The 16,108-nt window shown below is 37.4% G+C and overlaps 1 protein-coding gene across 1 annotated transcript; it reads left to right on the top strand.

Annotated features, from left to right (window-relative positions):
• The first annotated feature begins 3,357 nt into the window (after positions 1-3,357).
• On the top strand, positions 3,358-13,408 carry LOC105233398 (ras suppressor protein 1). Its single transcript, XM_049462033.1, has 4 exons — positions 3,358-3,496; positions 6,629-7,002; positions 12,398-13,019; positions 13,093-13,408. Exons 2-4 carry the CDS (start codon positions 6,864-6,866, stop codon positions 13,178-13,180), a joined length of 849 nt encoding a protein of 282 aa, XP_049317990.1. The 5' UTR covers positions 3,358-3,496; positions 6,629-6,863; the 3' UTR covers positions 13,181-13,408.
• Positions 13,409-16,108: the final 2,700 nt, after the last annotated feature.

Raw genomic sequence — 16,108 nt, 5'->3', positions numbered from 1 at the left:
GCTTGCACTCCTGCTCTCTGAGAGCATTCGTCAACAACTCGGTAAAACGGAACTGTGGGACGGAATTTCAAGCTTCTTACGTACAGCGGAGAGAAAAAAACTGCCTACCTCGCAATGTTACAATCGACCTTAACACGTGCGGGATGAGATAGATACTGAGAGTTCAAGAGGGAGGCAAGACGCATTTGCAGACAGAAAAAGAGAAAGGCCGTAAGGCGTGAGTATGAAGAGCTTGACAAGCTGGCCGACATGGGTATTGCTCGAAAATTCTACGAAAAAATTCGGCGGCTAACAGATGGTTTCAAGACCGAAGCATACTCTTGTAGAACCCCAGAGGTGATATAGTGAGCATACTAAAATTATTGAGAGAACACTTCTCCAGCCTGCTGAATGGCAGTGAAAATACAACGCCAGGAGAAGGCGAACCCGATTCCCCAATTGATAACCATGGAGCAAACGTGCCACCGTGAAGAAGTTCGAATAGCAATTACCCGTCTTAAGAGCAACAAAGCGGTGGGGCCGATGTATTGACAAAAGCTTGCACAACGATTGGAATTTAAGTGTGCTCTGCCCAATCCACAAAAACGGAGACCCCACAATCTGCGCCAACTACTGTGGGATAAGCCTCCTCAACATCGCATTCTATTGAGCGTACTGTGTGAAAGATTTAAGCTCACTGTTAACAAACTGATTGGACCTTTTAAGTGCGGCTTCAGACCTGGCAAATTACCAACCGACCAGACATTCATCATGCGTCAAATCCTGGAAAAGACCCGAAAAAGTGTATTCGACACACACCACCTATTCGTCGATTTCAAAGCTGATTTTGACGGGACGAAACGGAGCTACCGCTATGTCTGAATTTGGTATCCCCGCAAAACTAATACGGCTGTGTAAACTGACGTTGAATCGGAAGTACCTTCCGAGCCGTTCGGTACGAAACGAGGTTTCAGACAAGGCGACTCCCTATCGTGCGACTTCTTCAATCTGCTGCTGAAGAAAATAATTCGAGCTTCAGAACTTAATCGAGCAGGTACAATCTTTCATAAGAGTGTACAGCCTCTGACGTATGCCGATGATATTGATATCATACCCCGTTCAGAGCGTACATTTTTCTGGAAAATTTTTAAGAACAGTGAGTACTACATAGACTTAGAAAACAATTTATTAGTTTGGAATAATATCCAACCGAATTTTTTACAGTGTAATTGGCACCCATGAAAAGAAAAGAAAACGAATAATATCGGTCGGTTCTTCTATTCTTATTTCTGGAAGAAAAATCCCGCAATGAAATAAAAGAAGGCTTAAATGTTGCAATAGACATCACAGTCAAATCTGCTCCGAACTGAGCTCCAGAAAAGACTATATACATATATATATAAATATATATATATATATAGAGTATGAATGTACAGGTATGTATTATTGGCAAAACTAGATAAAATCGGGTCGATACTACCCCCAGCTTCCAAATACTACATATGTATAATGACAAACTAAAATCAAGCCCAATTATATCTCTATTTGCCAATACTACACACTATTAAATAATATCCCAAATAAAGGGTGATTTTTTAAGAGCTTGATAACTTTTTTTAAAAAAAAAACGCATAAAATTTGCAAAATCTCATCGGTTCTTTATTTGAAACGTTAGATTGGTTCATGACATTTACTTTTTGAAGATAATTTCATTTAAATGTTGACCGCGGCTGCGTCTTAGGTGGTCCATTCGGAAAGTCCAATTTTGGGCAACTTTTTCGAGCATTTCGGCCGGAATAGCCCGAATTTCTTCGGAAATGTTGTCTTCCAAAGCTGGAATAGTTGCTGGCTTATTTCTGTAGACTTTAGACTTGACGTAGCCCCACAAAAAATAGTCTAAAGGCGTTAAATCGCATGATCTTGGTGGCCAACTTACGGGTCCATTTCTTGAGATGAATTGTTGTCCGAAGTTTTCCCTCAAAATGGCCATAGAATCGCGAGCTGTGTGGCATGTAGCGCCATCTTGTTGAAACCACATGCCAACCAAGTTCAGTTCTTCCATTTTTGGCAACAAAAAGTTTGTTAGCATCGAACGATAGCGATCGCCATTCACCGTAACGTTGCGTCCAACAGCATCTTTGAAAAAATACGGTCCAATGATTCCACCAGCGTACAAACCACACCAAACAGTGCATTTTTCGGGATGCATGGGCAGTTCTTGAACGGCTTCTGGTTGCTCTTCACCCCAAATGCGGCAATTTTGCTTATTTACGTAGCCATTCAACCAGAAATGAGCCTCATCGCTGAACAAAATTTGTCGATAATAACACATTTCGAACCGAACACTGATTTTGGTAATAAAATTCAATGATTTGCAAACGTTGCTCGTTAGTAAGTCTATTCATGATGAAATGTCAAAGCATACTGAGCATCTTTCTCTTTGACACCATGTCTGAAATCCCACGTGATCTGTCAAATACTAATGCATGAAAATCCCAACCTCAAAAAAATCACCCGTTACTAGAAGAAAATTGTCCCTTGGGTTTCATTAAGGTACCTCACATACTAATCATATGGAGTAAACTCACCCCAATTTTATATACTTTTTATATGGGGGCTAGGTAAAGTCTTAGGCACTCTTATCAGTGAAACACGCTCTCTCATTTTCATAGAGATAACACACAAGTTGGTCGATATATGCAGCGTCTAGAATACCTGGTAGAACGAAAATATTTGTGTTAGATATATGGGAGCTTCGAGAAGTATTAACCAGATTAAACCCATTTTTTACCCTCAAACAAACCATTGTCGGGGGAAGATTGTCCCTGAATTTTAAATCTATATATTAGGTTCTATATATTAGGTTGTCATTTACTATTTCCTTATACTCGTATTGCGGATGTTAATAAATTTACCCATATTAATGTTAACATACTAATACCATAGCTGTTAAACTATAAAATACGGTTCATGACTTCGCTATATATTTTTCAGTTGGTGTCATCCCCTACTACAGTGGCTTCACAACGCCATTTAGTATGAGGATTTAAACGAAAAATGTGGTCAAACAAGTTTTGTCAGTATTTTCTGTAGGTATCAAATGATATTGAAACACACAGGCAAGAATCAAACATGCATGTATATATATACATATGTTTGTTCATCATCTGTCAATTAAATAGTGCGGTAACAACAACAAAGCAAGCAGTGGCAGCAATATTTAGTTGCTACTAACCAGTTTAGACGACCAAGCAGCATATGTTGTAAGGGTGTCTGTGTTGTAGCGCTAATCCAATGTAGCCACTGCCTCGGAGGTGGGTGTCAGTATGACACATTGCGCCGCCGATCGACCCACTGTGAAGTGACTGCGCCTGTCGCTGCTATTTCTGTGATAAATTATAGAAATTGTAAGGCAACCGAAACTTGTAGTATGCGTTGATTTATCGAACGGATTGGACGACAACGGCGAAGAAAAGGCAAACAAAAATTCGCGGAAGGTGTTATTGCAGATGAATGTGTATGTGTGTGTGTGTGTTATAGAAGTGTAGCACATAAATGGGTGAAGTTCGCAGTGGTCATAAGCAAAAACATGCAGAATCAATTGAAAATGTTGTAAATAGTGTAACAACAACAAGCACTTGGGAAAAGCATAGCCGAAATTAGTTCAAAGTCAAATTGTCGTTTGTGCGCGTGTGTTGGTGCAACGGAAAATTTGTGCGTCGCGAAACCTGATTGATGAATTGCAAGTGAAAAGTGTAGACTTTTCAAAAGCACATATGTATGTATGTATATACCTATGTGCCTACAAAATTTACAACAGATGTACTAATACTAGAGATACATAAATACATAAATAAAAAATAGTTGTATATATTTTGTGTGTATATTTTAAACATCTGTGTCTAATTGGAAAGCAGAAACTGTGAAATAAGTATTTTTTAATGAATTCTGTTAATTCACATGCACCTATGTATGTATTTACATATGTACATATAAACACACATTTACCTAGAAGTGTACTATTTACAGCATATTTCTTCTTCGCCAAAAATTACATTTTAAATATATATTTTTTTTTGTGAATTAAGTAATTTTTACATACATATGTAATATTCCAACCAGCTATGATATACATACATATTTAGTTGTTAAATGATTTGCTGCAAAAAATTCAAAATTTCCATATTTGAATTACTTGATTTGGTGGCGTTGCCAGCTTAAAAGTTGTCAGAGCAATAAAACTAATATTTTTATAAAGAAAGTGCTCATGAATAAAAATAAAAATAATATTTCATATGTTTACCAAAAAGTGTTAAAGCAATTGTTAAGATAAAAGCAGTGTTTGTGAAAACAGGGGATTTTAGTTTTAATTTAAAAGTCTCGAACTTTTTATAAATTTAAATAATGTCGCATTATTTATAATTGTAATAAGTAATAAAAAAGTGCTCAACTATAATTTTCAAAACTTTTTTTTATTTTTATTTTTAACCAAATGTTTACACATACACAGCTGCGATCAATGTAATAGGAGCATATGTACCAAAAATATACTTGTAGATAGAACGCTAGTCAAAGTTTTTACAAAAGAAATAGCATAAGTGTCAAAATATCCCATGAAATACAAGGAATCAAAAGTAAACAGGACTTAAAAAAAAGCAGAAAAATGGTTCTTTTTCGGCAAAATCAATTTATTCTATTCAAAATAGTTTCCTTGTGTTTCAATTCACTTTTTGCACGGTACAAAAGCATGTCGAACGAGTGTTTTAGCTCGTTGGCCGGTATGGCTGCCAGTATGTCGGTGCACGCCTTTTGAATGGCCTCTACGTCTGCATAACGCTTTCCTTTCATGGGCAAATGCATCTTTCAGAAAAGAAAGAGGTCGCACGGTGCCATATCAGGTGAATACGGAGAGTGGTTAATGGCTAAAATGTTGGATACTGAGCATTTTTTGGGCGGAACAACCTTTGTGCACACACCTTTCGTAAGTCCAAATATTCGGTGAAAATGCGATAAATCGATGGCTTGGAGATGTTCAATACCATTTCCATGAACTTCAATGATGATTTCGGCAGATTTTTGTTGAATTCACGCACAGTTTCGATGGAATTTCGGTGATCACGGATTTTGATTGGCTCACATGTTGATCGTCATTTATGTCCTTTGAAAAAAAACCCAATAACTTCACTTCCAATCAATGAATTGTCATGGAATTCTCACTGAATAATCGATAAAGATAGCAGATTCTAACATACCAGTCCACATGTAGATGGCGCCAGGGGGCGCTAGATTTAAGATGTTTTCGACGATTCAGAACGGGTGAAAACGACATCATGGATAAGCCAGCCGGCGAAAGACCTGTGACGACGAATACCGATCAAATCATGGAAATCATCGAATTAGACCTTTTCGTGACATTGCGTAGAAGATGTAAGTTAGTCACCAAACCATTTTGAACCATCTGCAGAAGGCTGGACACACAAAAAACTTGAAGTTTGGGTGCCGCATGATTTTACGCAAAAAAGCCTTCTGGCCTGAATCAACGCATGCGGCATGCTGCTAAAACCGAACGAACTCGACCCATTTTTGAAGCGGATGGTGACTGTCGACGAAAATGGATTACATACGACAATCTTAAGCGAAAGCGGTCATGGTCGAAGGCCGTTGAATCGTCTCAAACAGTGGCCAAGTCGAGATTTGAACAAAAAAGTAGCTGTCCGAGTTTTTCTCAAATAAGGGGGGCTTCTACGAGGGGGTGTTATGATGTTGCCGTCTAGATGGAAACATGGATGGATGGAAATCCGATCACTGTAAACTTTTTATAAAGCATTTACTAATGAGCAATAAAGCGGATATTTGACAACCTTACATAATATATTGTAAAAATTCCACGAAAGAAGTTTAAGGGATTTAAGGATCTCGGTAAAAAACAATCATTGTTACATCTGTGATTTGGAACAGAGAAAATGAACATTATTTTCCATGCAAGTGCCTGAATAATAACCGCACAGCCACCGTCGCAGTGCATTATGCAAATCAAATATTTTGAGCCTTGGTACTTGTATATGAACTTATTCTTCAAATTTTGTGAAAAAGTACTATTGGAGTTATAATACTTCAATTGTTATCGAGATCAAATTTATATTTTCGAAAGTGATATTAGTTATTTCTGGAAATATAATCGTTTCCTGTATGCCGTAGAATCAATCAGATACGATTTATATCAAAGGTGCTAGAAAGAGAGGGAACAAAATACTTTAAAAGCCTAGAGGGGAATATAAATTCAATTTTAGCAAGAAGAAATGATCTCGAAATTAACGCTAATAGTAGTTTAACCACAAAAATTAATGCAAATATTTCCATCCGACTGGGAAGAATGGAGAGATTCATAAAATTCAGGCCATTAGTAAAAGAATTTTCTGTTTGAACCGAAAAATGTTTTACAAAAAACTAATTAGAATATATTAGACTTTCCAAAATTTCAATGATTTAGCGTATAACTGAATATACTGTACATAGTAATTATACTTAAATGTTGGATAATAATAATGAATGAAATGGAATATCAAGAAAGCTATATATCATTAATGATGTTTTCATTTAGCTAACTGCTATTAATTTGATCGCAACTGTACATGTGTAAATTTTATAGGTATTTTATATTTTCATTGCTTACAAACAAAAAGTGAAAACAAACGAAAAAGAAATATATTTTAAAATTCGCTCACCGAAATAAAAAGTGCGAACGAAAATTAAAAAAAAACATAAAATAAAAGCAGCAAAGTAAAAGCAAAAACAAACATCCAAACAAAACACAAGAGGAGAGATAAAAAACTCACTCAAATACTAAACATTCTCTAACAGCGCAACGACCACCACCAGCGAAAATGAGTCAATCGTGTCTGCCAGTCAATGCCAAAATGTCGAAGGCGAAGAAAGTGTTGGATGAAGCGCGTGAAACGCAGAACCGTGAGCTCGATTTGGTCGACAAGGGCATTAGCTCCTTCGAGGAGCTGCCGGGATTGTGTAAGTGTAAACAAAAGAAGTGATTAACAGATGTGCACAAACTACTAATAAGAAAATGTTCGCAATAAATGCGACAAAATATCACACATTGCCCCTCAAACTGTGCTGCCCACACGTATTTGACTATGCAATGACCTATAGAAGACATAAAATATTGCCTTGAATTTGTGTAAATAGTGATTTTTAGTGCTTTTATGATTAATTCCAAATATTGTAATATAAATTATGTGCCGTTTTGCTATGATATTGCTTAAATATTAAATATCGTGTGATAATTGCCATACTCATACGGTTCGTGATAACTTCAATATGCTTATGAGATCATCACGACAGCTGTGTGATACATAATGTATATGGTAGGCGTTTTCGTTGCCCTCAACTAAAGTAGTATGCAAATGTAAATTTTAACCATGCTAAAAGGAATCAAAGCAGTATTTTGGAATATTGGCGTAACAAATTCTCATAACAGTCCATATAAATTACCAAATATTATACGTAAGGTACCATAAAAATAAAATTGTTTGTTCGAGAGCGCACATCAAATATCTCTATATGCTTTAAGGGTTGCTTTACTTGTTGCTTTTCACACAGCACTTTACGCAGAGGTGATATTTTTGGGCTGAGAAAATAATAAAACATTTTGAACATAATAAATAATTTAATTTCAATTTAGAAATAATATTATTAAGAAATATTTTTAAAATTAAAATTTTCTTAAGATTTGCCAATTTAGTATAAGAAAATATCATTGATTGAAGAAAATAGTTACAAACCCTTTTTTATGCTTTTCGCGTGATTCCATGAAGCCGAAGCTACACAACTTAACAAAAAAACAAAAAACAATCCATAATGTCAAGAAAAAATCAGCGATAGAAATTAACAATTACTTCATAACTTTTTAATATAAAAAATCATTATGAAGGAGGGGTCGCATATACATACATACTTATGTATGTACATATATAATTTGGAAATAGATAATTTTTGCTTTTTTGAAGACAACACAAGTTAAAGTTATGAAATATCTTTTATTTTGTAAGCGAAAAAATAAAAATCCAAATATAACGATTATTTTGTGAGAGTTATCGGACGATGAGACGATAGTGAAGACACGTGAGAACTTGCTACTCCCAACCTTTACTCACCACCTGAGCCTAGCCAACATGGATTCCGAAAAGTGCACAGTACTCAGCGTCATAAACGCTCAGATAGTTCGTGGCCTCAACCAGAAACCACCCTGTGAGAGAACGATCCTGGTAACGTTGGACCTCTCAGAAGTTTTTGAAACAGTCAATCACACAACGCTTCCGCAGGTCATCGAAAAAACTACACTTCCTCCAGGACTGAATAGGTGGACAATGAACTACCTGAACGGTCGACAAGCATTCGTACTATTCCGAGGAGAGACAACTAAATTGAGTAGAATTAAACAGGGGGCTGCGCAGGGTGGTGTCCTTGTTTTCTCATTTCCTCACTGCACGGAACCTTACACTTTCCCCACTAAATCCACAGCGACGATATTTATGAACTGAACCCTGAAGTATACACTTGAGCTTAATATTGCTGTCGATGGCGTCAAAATTCCGACTGTCAATAATCCTAAGATTTTAGGTGTATCTTTTAGTCGTCTATGCTCCTTCACTCCCCATACGGCTGCGATTATCGCCAAGGTACACGCCGCAACAAAATTCTCAAGTCGCTAGAACGAGTCCCCGCATGACACTGGCCACCTCTTTGCATGCCCTGATAATCCCACTCATCTAACACTCCTTCCCCTTTGGTCCGACCCCGTCGAAATTGCACTCTGGGCCTCCAGCTAGATGACGTCGACGACAACCTGGATAATCCTTACCATGGTAACGGGAACTGATAACCGTTAAACCACAACAACAACGTTATTTTGTGTGGAAAAAATATTGATTGCAAAAAAAATTATTAAACTTGATTTCTTGTTCATTTCCTCATAAAGTTACGGTTCCGGGAAAACGTTGTTTATTTTCCTCATAAATTTTATTGATGATTTTTTGTGATTTACAATCCACTCTTATTCAGTTATTAATAAAAATACAGCTTTATTGGTTGAAGTCATGATTCAATTATATAAAATTGTATTTTTAGGTCAAATCCAAAAACTTTCAAAATATTTTTCAACTCCTAATGTCAAAATTAGTTGTTTTTATGATTCAAAAATAAATTTTCATATTCAGTTATCACAGAAAACACGCATTTGATTTCATAGTACTTTTTTAGTATGATTAAAAATTGTGTCTCCTCGGCAACACTGGTCAGATTTAAAGCATGAATTAAGTAATTAAGATATACTATGCTTGTTTGCGTATGTATGTATGTATAGTGACGAGTGCGTGACGATATATGTATTCTTATGTATTTGTTTCTCTGTGTGTATATAGAACATAATTATTTTCTAAGTGTATCATTTCAGATACACTCGCGTGAGTACTAATTGAGTGTTATTAACGGAAGCAGTCGCTCTCTGTTGACATTAGCTATGTAAATATTAGCTATGCGCATTGCTGTGGTTTGAGAAGCACTGTAATCCCTTTAATCTTTGTTTACTTTAGTAGTTGAGGGAAATTGTGCGAGGAAAACGCTTAAATTCTCAATATTGAGTATTAGTTTCTAGCACAGTATTTTGATTGTAATGGATAATTTAATCTTCAAGCCTGTAAGAATAAGCTGTTTCATCTGTGTACATATGTATATTAAAGCTTTATGTCGCAATGGCTTAATTTGTAAACAAAAGGTATAAATACTTAAATCATGCACTTTTGGTCATTGCTGCCGGCATTTTACTCTTTTAACGCACAGTGCATTAATGATATTATGTGTGTTGCGGCGCACACTTGGCTGCAAAAAGGCGTTTTTTTTTTAATTTTAAGGGTATATTTATGAATATGTGTTTTAGGAATAAACAGTAAAATTAAAAAGAAATAATAGAAAACGTTATCTTTGGCTGCGCCGAATTAATGTACCCTTCATAGGTGCATTTCTTTTGGTAACTATCAGAGACCTGCATTGAGTATGATCGATCCTGTTTGATCAGCCTCGCTCAAAACGGTCACAACTCAGCACAGCGGTTCGCAACAAAATTGTTCGATCGAGTTTCGTGCTCAAAACGAAGGAGTTCGATCAATTGATTTGATTGCTCTGATTGAAACTGATTGTTCGGTTCCGGTATGATGATTGGAAATGATTGTACAGAAAAACACGATCAAGTCCAATGATGCACGAAAACTCATACATCGATCAAGTGTGCGTTTGAATTGATTGTGATTGAACCAATCAGATCGAGAATTGCCCTGCAAATATGTATGTGCATAGTTTGTATGTACATATTTGTGTGTTTTAACGGAAACAAGTTGCGATGCATAAAATCCAAAACATTACTGCATATATTTCTTCATTTTTAACGCTTAAAACTAAAATTCAATTAATGCTTAAAATTAATAAACAAAGGTAATGCTTAAAATATTAGGGAACACAAATTTCAAATTTTTATCACTTCTTCATTGAGATCAACAAAAACTTAAAATTAAAAGAAGGTAATAAACTTGGTTTCTTAATCGCTAAAACTTAAAAAATATGAATTTAAAAACAATAAATTATCAACTGAACATGGTCCGAGCCTATTTCTTTTTTCAGTTATAATATTTCCAGCTAAAGAAAAAGAACGCTCAGCGACTGTGCTACTGGCAGGAACCACCCGGTATGACCAAACGGTATGAGTGTGATCGATCGGATTGCAAGCAGCATTCTCGAACATTCTTTGCTGCTCACACAATGCTTTCGATCGAGAAAAATCATGACGAAACAAGCTACAGTGATTGAAACTGAATGTTCGCTTTGAGCACGCTCGCGTACGATCATTCATTTTTGTTGAAGCAAAGTTTTCCGTCACAAAGGATCTGAGTCAATGATCGGGTATGATTGAAAAAATTGTGATCCTTGCGACTCTCTGGTAACTATGTGTTTAGTTTGTATGGAAGCTATATGCTATAGTAATCTAATCTGAACAATTTTTTTCGGAGATTATGTTATTACCTTAAGAAGTAATCCAGTCAAATTTCATGAAGATACCACGTCAAATGCGAAAGTTTTTCATACATCCCTTTGATTCCGATCGTTCAGTTTGTATGGCAACTATATGCTACAGTAAGCCGATCTTAACAATTTCTTCGGAGATTACATTGTTGCCTTAGAAAATAATCTGTACCAAACTTCTTGAATATACATATCTTGTCAAATGGGAAAGTTTTCCTTACAAGGCTTTGATTTCGATCATTCAGTTTGTATGACAGCTATATGCTATAGTTAATCGATCTAAACAATTTCTTCGGAGATTACATTGTTGTCTTAGAAAATAATCTGTACCAAATTTTGTGAAAATATATCGTCAAATGCGAAAGTATGACAGCTATATGTTATAGTGGTCCGATATCGGCAGTTCCGACAAATGAGCAGATTCTTGAAGGAAAATGACGTTTGCAAAATTTCAAAACGATATCCTAAAAACTGAGGGAGTAATTCGTATATATACAGACGATATACAGAATTTAAAATCAGTAAGCAGTTTAATCAAGAAATGGGTCTCATCGTTAAAAAAAAGTTGCTCGAAAACGTTGCATCTATTGGGACTTTTAAAGAGCTCATAGAACGAAGCGATATCGCATAAGACAGTCGAGTATTTTGTTACCCATTCAATTTAAGATCTCAACGTAAAATGCGCAAAGTCGCTCCATACGTCATTCCGAGTTGCTGCGTCACGGTCTTCGTGTAAACTCTCAGCGACGGCTGCTATATTTTCTTCACTGCGTACTGGACATGGTCTATTCGGTCGAATATTATCCAATAATGAATTTTGGGTCTAAAGATGGGTGATTATGTTGCGAATAGTACGATCAGTAGCCGATTATGTTGACGATAGGTTGAGCGAAGTGCGCGAAACACCTACTTTACAGAACGCGAAAGATTTGTGAACTTTGTTCAGGCGTAAGCCTTTCAATGATAAAATGCCAAACAATAATGAACGAAAATAGCATGACAGCTGGACACGACTCACACGTGATCTGTCAAGAAAGACTAGTGCAAAATGTACCTCCTATTGTATCACTCGGTCCTTCTCCATCTGGTCTTACCAACGGAGTGGAGGTCTTCCTCTTACTCTGCTTACCCCGCCGGATACTGTGCCGATTATACTCAGACCTGAAGTGTTTTTAGCCGTTCGGACGACAAAAAAATAATTCTAATGTCAGAAATACAGTTGAAGATCATGTAATATCTACCGTTATTATTTATTTGAACAACAATATAATTGAATTTGCCAGAACCGTTTTTATTTAATGGTTAACTCATTATCAATTTCCTCTAATTTCAGTCAACATGTCCTACATTACGCGCCTCACACTGAGCCACAACAAGATCACCATGATCAGCCCGGGTATTGCCAACCTCCTCAACCTGGAAATATTGAATTTGTCCAATAACGGTTTGCGCGAGCTGCCCGTATCGCTATCGTCAATGCCGAAATTGCGCATACTAAATGTGTCGCTAAATCGTTTGGACAGCCTGCCACGCGGTTTCGGCGCTTTCCCCGTGCTAGAGGTATTGGACCTCTCCTACAACAATCTCAATGAGAATGTCCTGCCGGGAAATTTCTTTATGATCGAAACACTTCGTGCACTCTACTTGGGTGACAACGACTTCGAACACATTCCCAGGGAGTTGGGCAATTTGAAGAACCTGCAAATACTCGGCTTGCGCGACAATGATCTGCTCGATTTGCCACGTGAAATTGGCGAACTGACGCGTCTGCGCGAATTGCATATTCAAAATAATCGCCTGCAGGTGCTGCCACCGGAAGTGGGTAATCTGGATTTGTTAGGCAGCAAATCGGTGATGAAGATGGAGGAGAATCCGTGGGTGGTGCCTATACAGGAGCAATATCTGCTCGGTATTAGTCACGTCATCGAGTACATAAAAACGGAAACATACAAAATGTGAGTTGAGTTGAATTCGGTGCTACGCATTATTGAGTTTAAAAATTTTAATGAAAATACTTCTTCTTTGCAGTCTCTACAATCGGCACATAAAGAGCGAACGTGGCCCACCACCGCCAAAGGCCGATAAGAGCAAGAAGGCGTCACGTGTACGCGCCTAAGCTGACTCAGTCGAATTATCGCTGCATAAATTTCGAATTTGCCAGACCGTTGTGCCTTTATGTGGAAAACAAAATGATTGAAACTAATGTTTTTCAAGTGTATTAACCCTAAATGTTTTGTAATTGTATTTGCTGCCGGCACCAATGTGCATTCGCATACATACTGATATAATTTTGTACTAATAATGTTAAGTAAATGTTAAATTATTTCAAAACCTCTAAACATAATCTTTAATTTCTTGTTAATATCAGTTTCAAAATATACCAAGAATTCTCCTTAATTTCTGTAATTTGGATTATCCCTTGGTACATAGTGCATAAAACATCGACTATATAGAATAATGTCTATTAATAATTTATGAGTGATTGCCATTGATTGTTAGCTGTCGACCGATGTGCCAAGCCAAGATTAATATCGAATAAAACAAACAACATGTAAATGGGGATCCATCTCGAGATTCCCCACTTTTTTAAAGAAAACACACAGAAACTTCAAATTTATTGGGGAATGTTTATTATCATTCGAAAAAATATTACTTTGCATTTATTTTTTGAATATTATCTCTGTCATATATAAGCCGCGGCTGCGTCTTAGATGGTCCATTCATTGAGTTAAATCTTCGATGACTCATTGGAGCGTTTCAACTGCTAATTGGCGAATGGCATGCGTGATGTTTTACTTCAAGACCCGTATCGACGTCGGATTGTCCGCATAGACCTTAGACTTTACATATCTCCACAGGAAAAAGTCTAACGGTGTATTATCGCACGATCTTGGTAACCAACAAACCGGGTCAAAACATGAATTTATCTGTTCATCGACGTGCTCTCAATAAATCCATTGTAGTGTTTTCCAGGCTGAGGGTGCAGCCATCAAGGTTGCAGCAGATATGCTGCTCAAAAGAGTGTCTACCTTCAGATATGTGAACATTCACTCAGATAGCAGAGCGGCGATACTAGTCTTGAACTCATTCACGGTGCATTCAGGGTTGGTCGACGAGTGTCTGGGGTCATTGTCTCTGGCAGCGAGAGCTTTTATTATAAGACTTCTATGGGTGTCGAGCCACAGCGGAATCGCAGGTAATTGCAAAGCTGATGAGCTAGCAAGGAAATGCACCCTAAAATCGCTATCGGTAGAGTGGGAACGGGTAGGTGCTCTTGCATCCTCTTGTGTTCTACTACTGGATAGCTGAGCTTCGCGGCCGCTCGGTCAGCGATGGACTACCATTGGTACCTGCGCGGGTCGCAAAAGTCTTTTGGCCCAAGATTGATCGCAGGAGATGTAGTGATCTTTTTGCCCTCAGTGAGGCTAGCCTCTCATTAATGATGGGGCTCTTGACGGGCCACTGCTCTATTGGCATACATGCTGTAAGACTAGGAATTTACCGGACGCCGCATGCAGAAGCTGCTTGGTTAAATCAAATGCCGCCGAGATTACGAGCATCATTTTTAGCCATCAAATGGTTGGTTGTTATGGCGCAATAACGGTTGCCATTGATGGTTACTTTCTCACCGGCATTATTTTTGAAGACTGCCTGTTTGACTGTCTGTCTGCCGTCCGTCCGTCAGTCCGTGAAGCTGTAACTTGAGTAAAAATTGAGATATCTTTATGAATTTTGATATGTGGGTTCCCTGACACAAATGATCTGACCACCGCCATGCCTACAAATCGGCTTAACCGAAAACATGTAAAGTGCCATAACTAACATGGAAAGGCATAGCTCCAAATGTTGCGCGTGTTAGCGAACGGATTCATTCGGACGGATTCATACTCTGTTTCCACAGCAACAAGCGTCTTTAGTGCGCTTTATATGGCATTTCTGAGGATGCAAATTATTCATTAGTGTAAACATGGTGCAAAACTGATCCAAAATTGCTGAAATTAAAGACACCGCAGGACGATTACTTCGACCAAATATTGGACACAGCGCGCGTTGCACCGGATCGGTTAAAACCGAGCGGTCCTTTTCGTGTAAATAACTTTTCGTGGTATCGATGTAATAAAAAAAGAAAGTTAAAAGGCATGCGAGTCTCTATCTGATCGAACTGAAAAGGAGTTTATGATTCCTCTGAGACGACGAGACGAGAAGCCAAACAACACAAATATGTTTGAAGGACAAACAATAAGCTGCATAGAGGACAAGAAGAGTTCGCAGAATCGTTTGGAGTCACTCATGTAAATATTTCAAAACGATTAAAATCAACCGAAAACATGGAAAAGCTAGAAAATTGGATTCTATATGAAAGAACATTGAACATTTTGCAAGATGGAAATGGAAATTTGACCTTGATTCCAAAAAATTTTGTGTGAAATCTGCCAAATCAACCTGAAAACCGAATATCCATCACGCCAATGCAATGGTCTGTATTCGATGAGACCGGAAGGAGGTGCTGTATTATGAACTTCTGAAACACCATAAAAGCATTAACGAGGAATACAACTGACAAAATCTCATCAAACTAAAGCGAGCGATTGCCGAAAAATTGTCGAAATTTTCAATTCGATATGAGACAAGAATTTCCATCATATAACGATCGTCCTCATATTGCAAGACCGTTTAAAAGGTGTTTGGGAAATAGCGGCTGATAAGTTATGTCTCAATTGCCTTATAGTCCAGACCTTGCCCCTTCTGACTATCAACACCTAGATGACATCCGAAGTAAATGCAATGGGTGCATCAACGGTCTTTTTCAATTTTTCTCCAAAATGAGCTTAGAACTGGCTAAGCAAAACACAGAAGTCTTGCTCATAAGTACTAGAAAAGTGGAGGAAAGTATATATCTCACCATAGGGAAGTGTATATATCTATATATCTGGAAGTAATAATACAATGAAATACAGGTAAAGCGAATAGAATCCTAAACGCCTTCTCAAGAAAGATAAATAATAAATAAAGGCTGCGTGCGTCTTCCTAAGCAACATTTGGA

Source organism: Bactrocera dorsalis, chromosome 1, assembly GCF_023373825.1.
Source record: "Bactrocera dorsalis isolate Fly_Bdor chromosome 1, ASM2337382v1, whole genome shotgun sequence".
In the NCBI taxonomy this organism is placed as follows: domain Eukaryota; kingdom Metazoa; phylum Arthropoda; class Insecta; order Diptera; family Tephritidae; genus Bactrocera; species Bactrocera dorsalis.
This window is presented reverse-complemented; position numbering and strand designations above follow the sequence as displayed.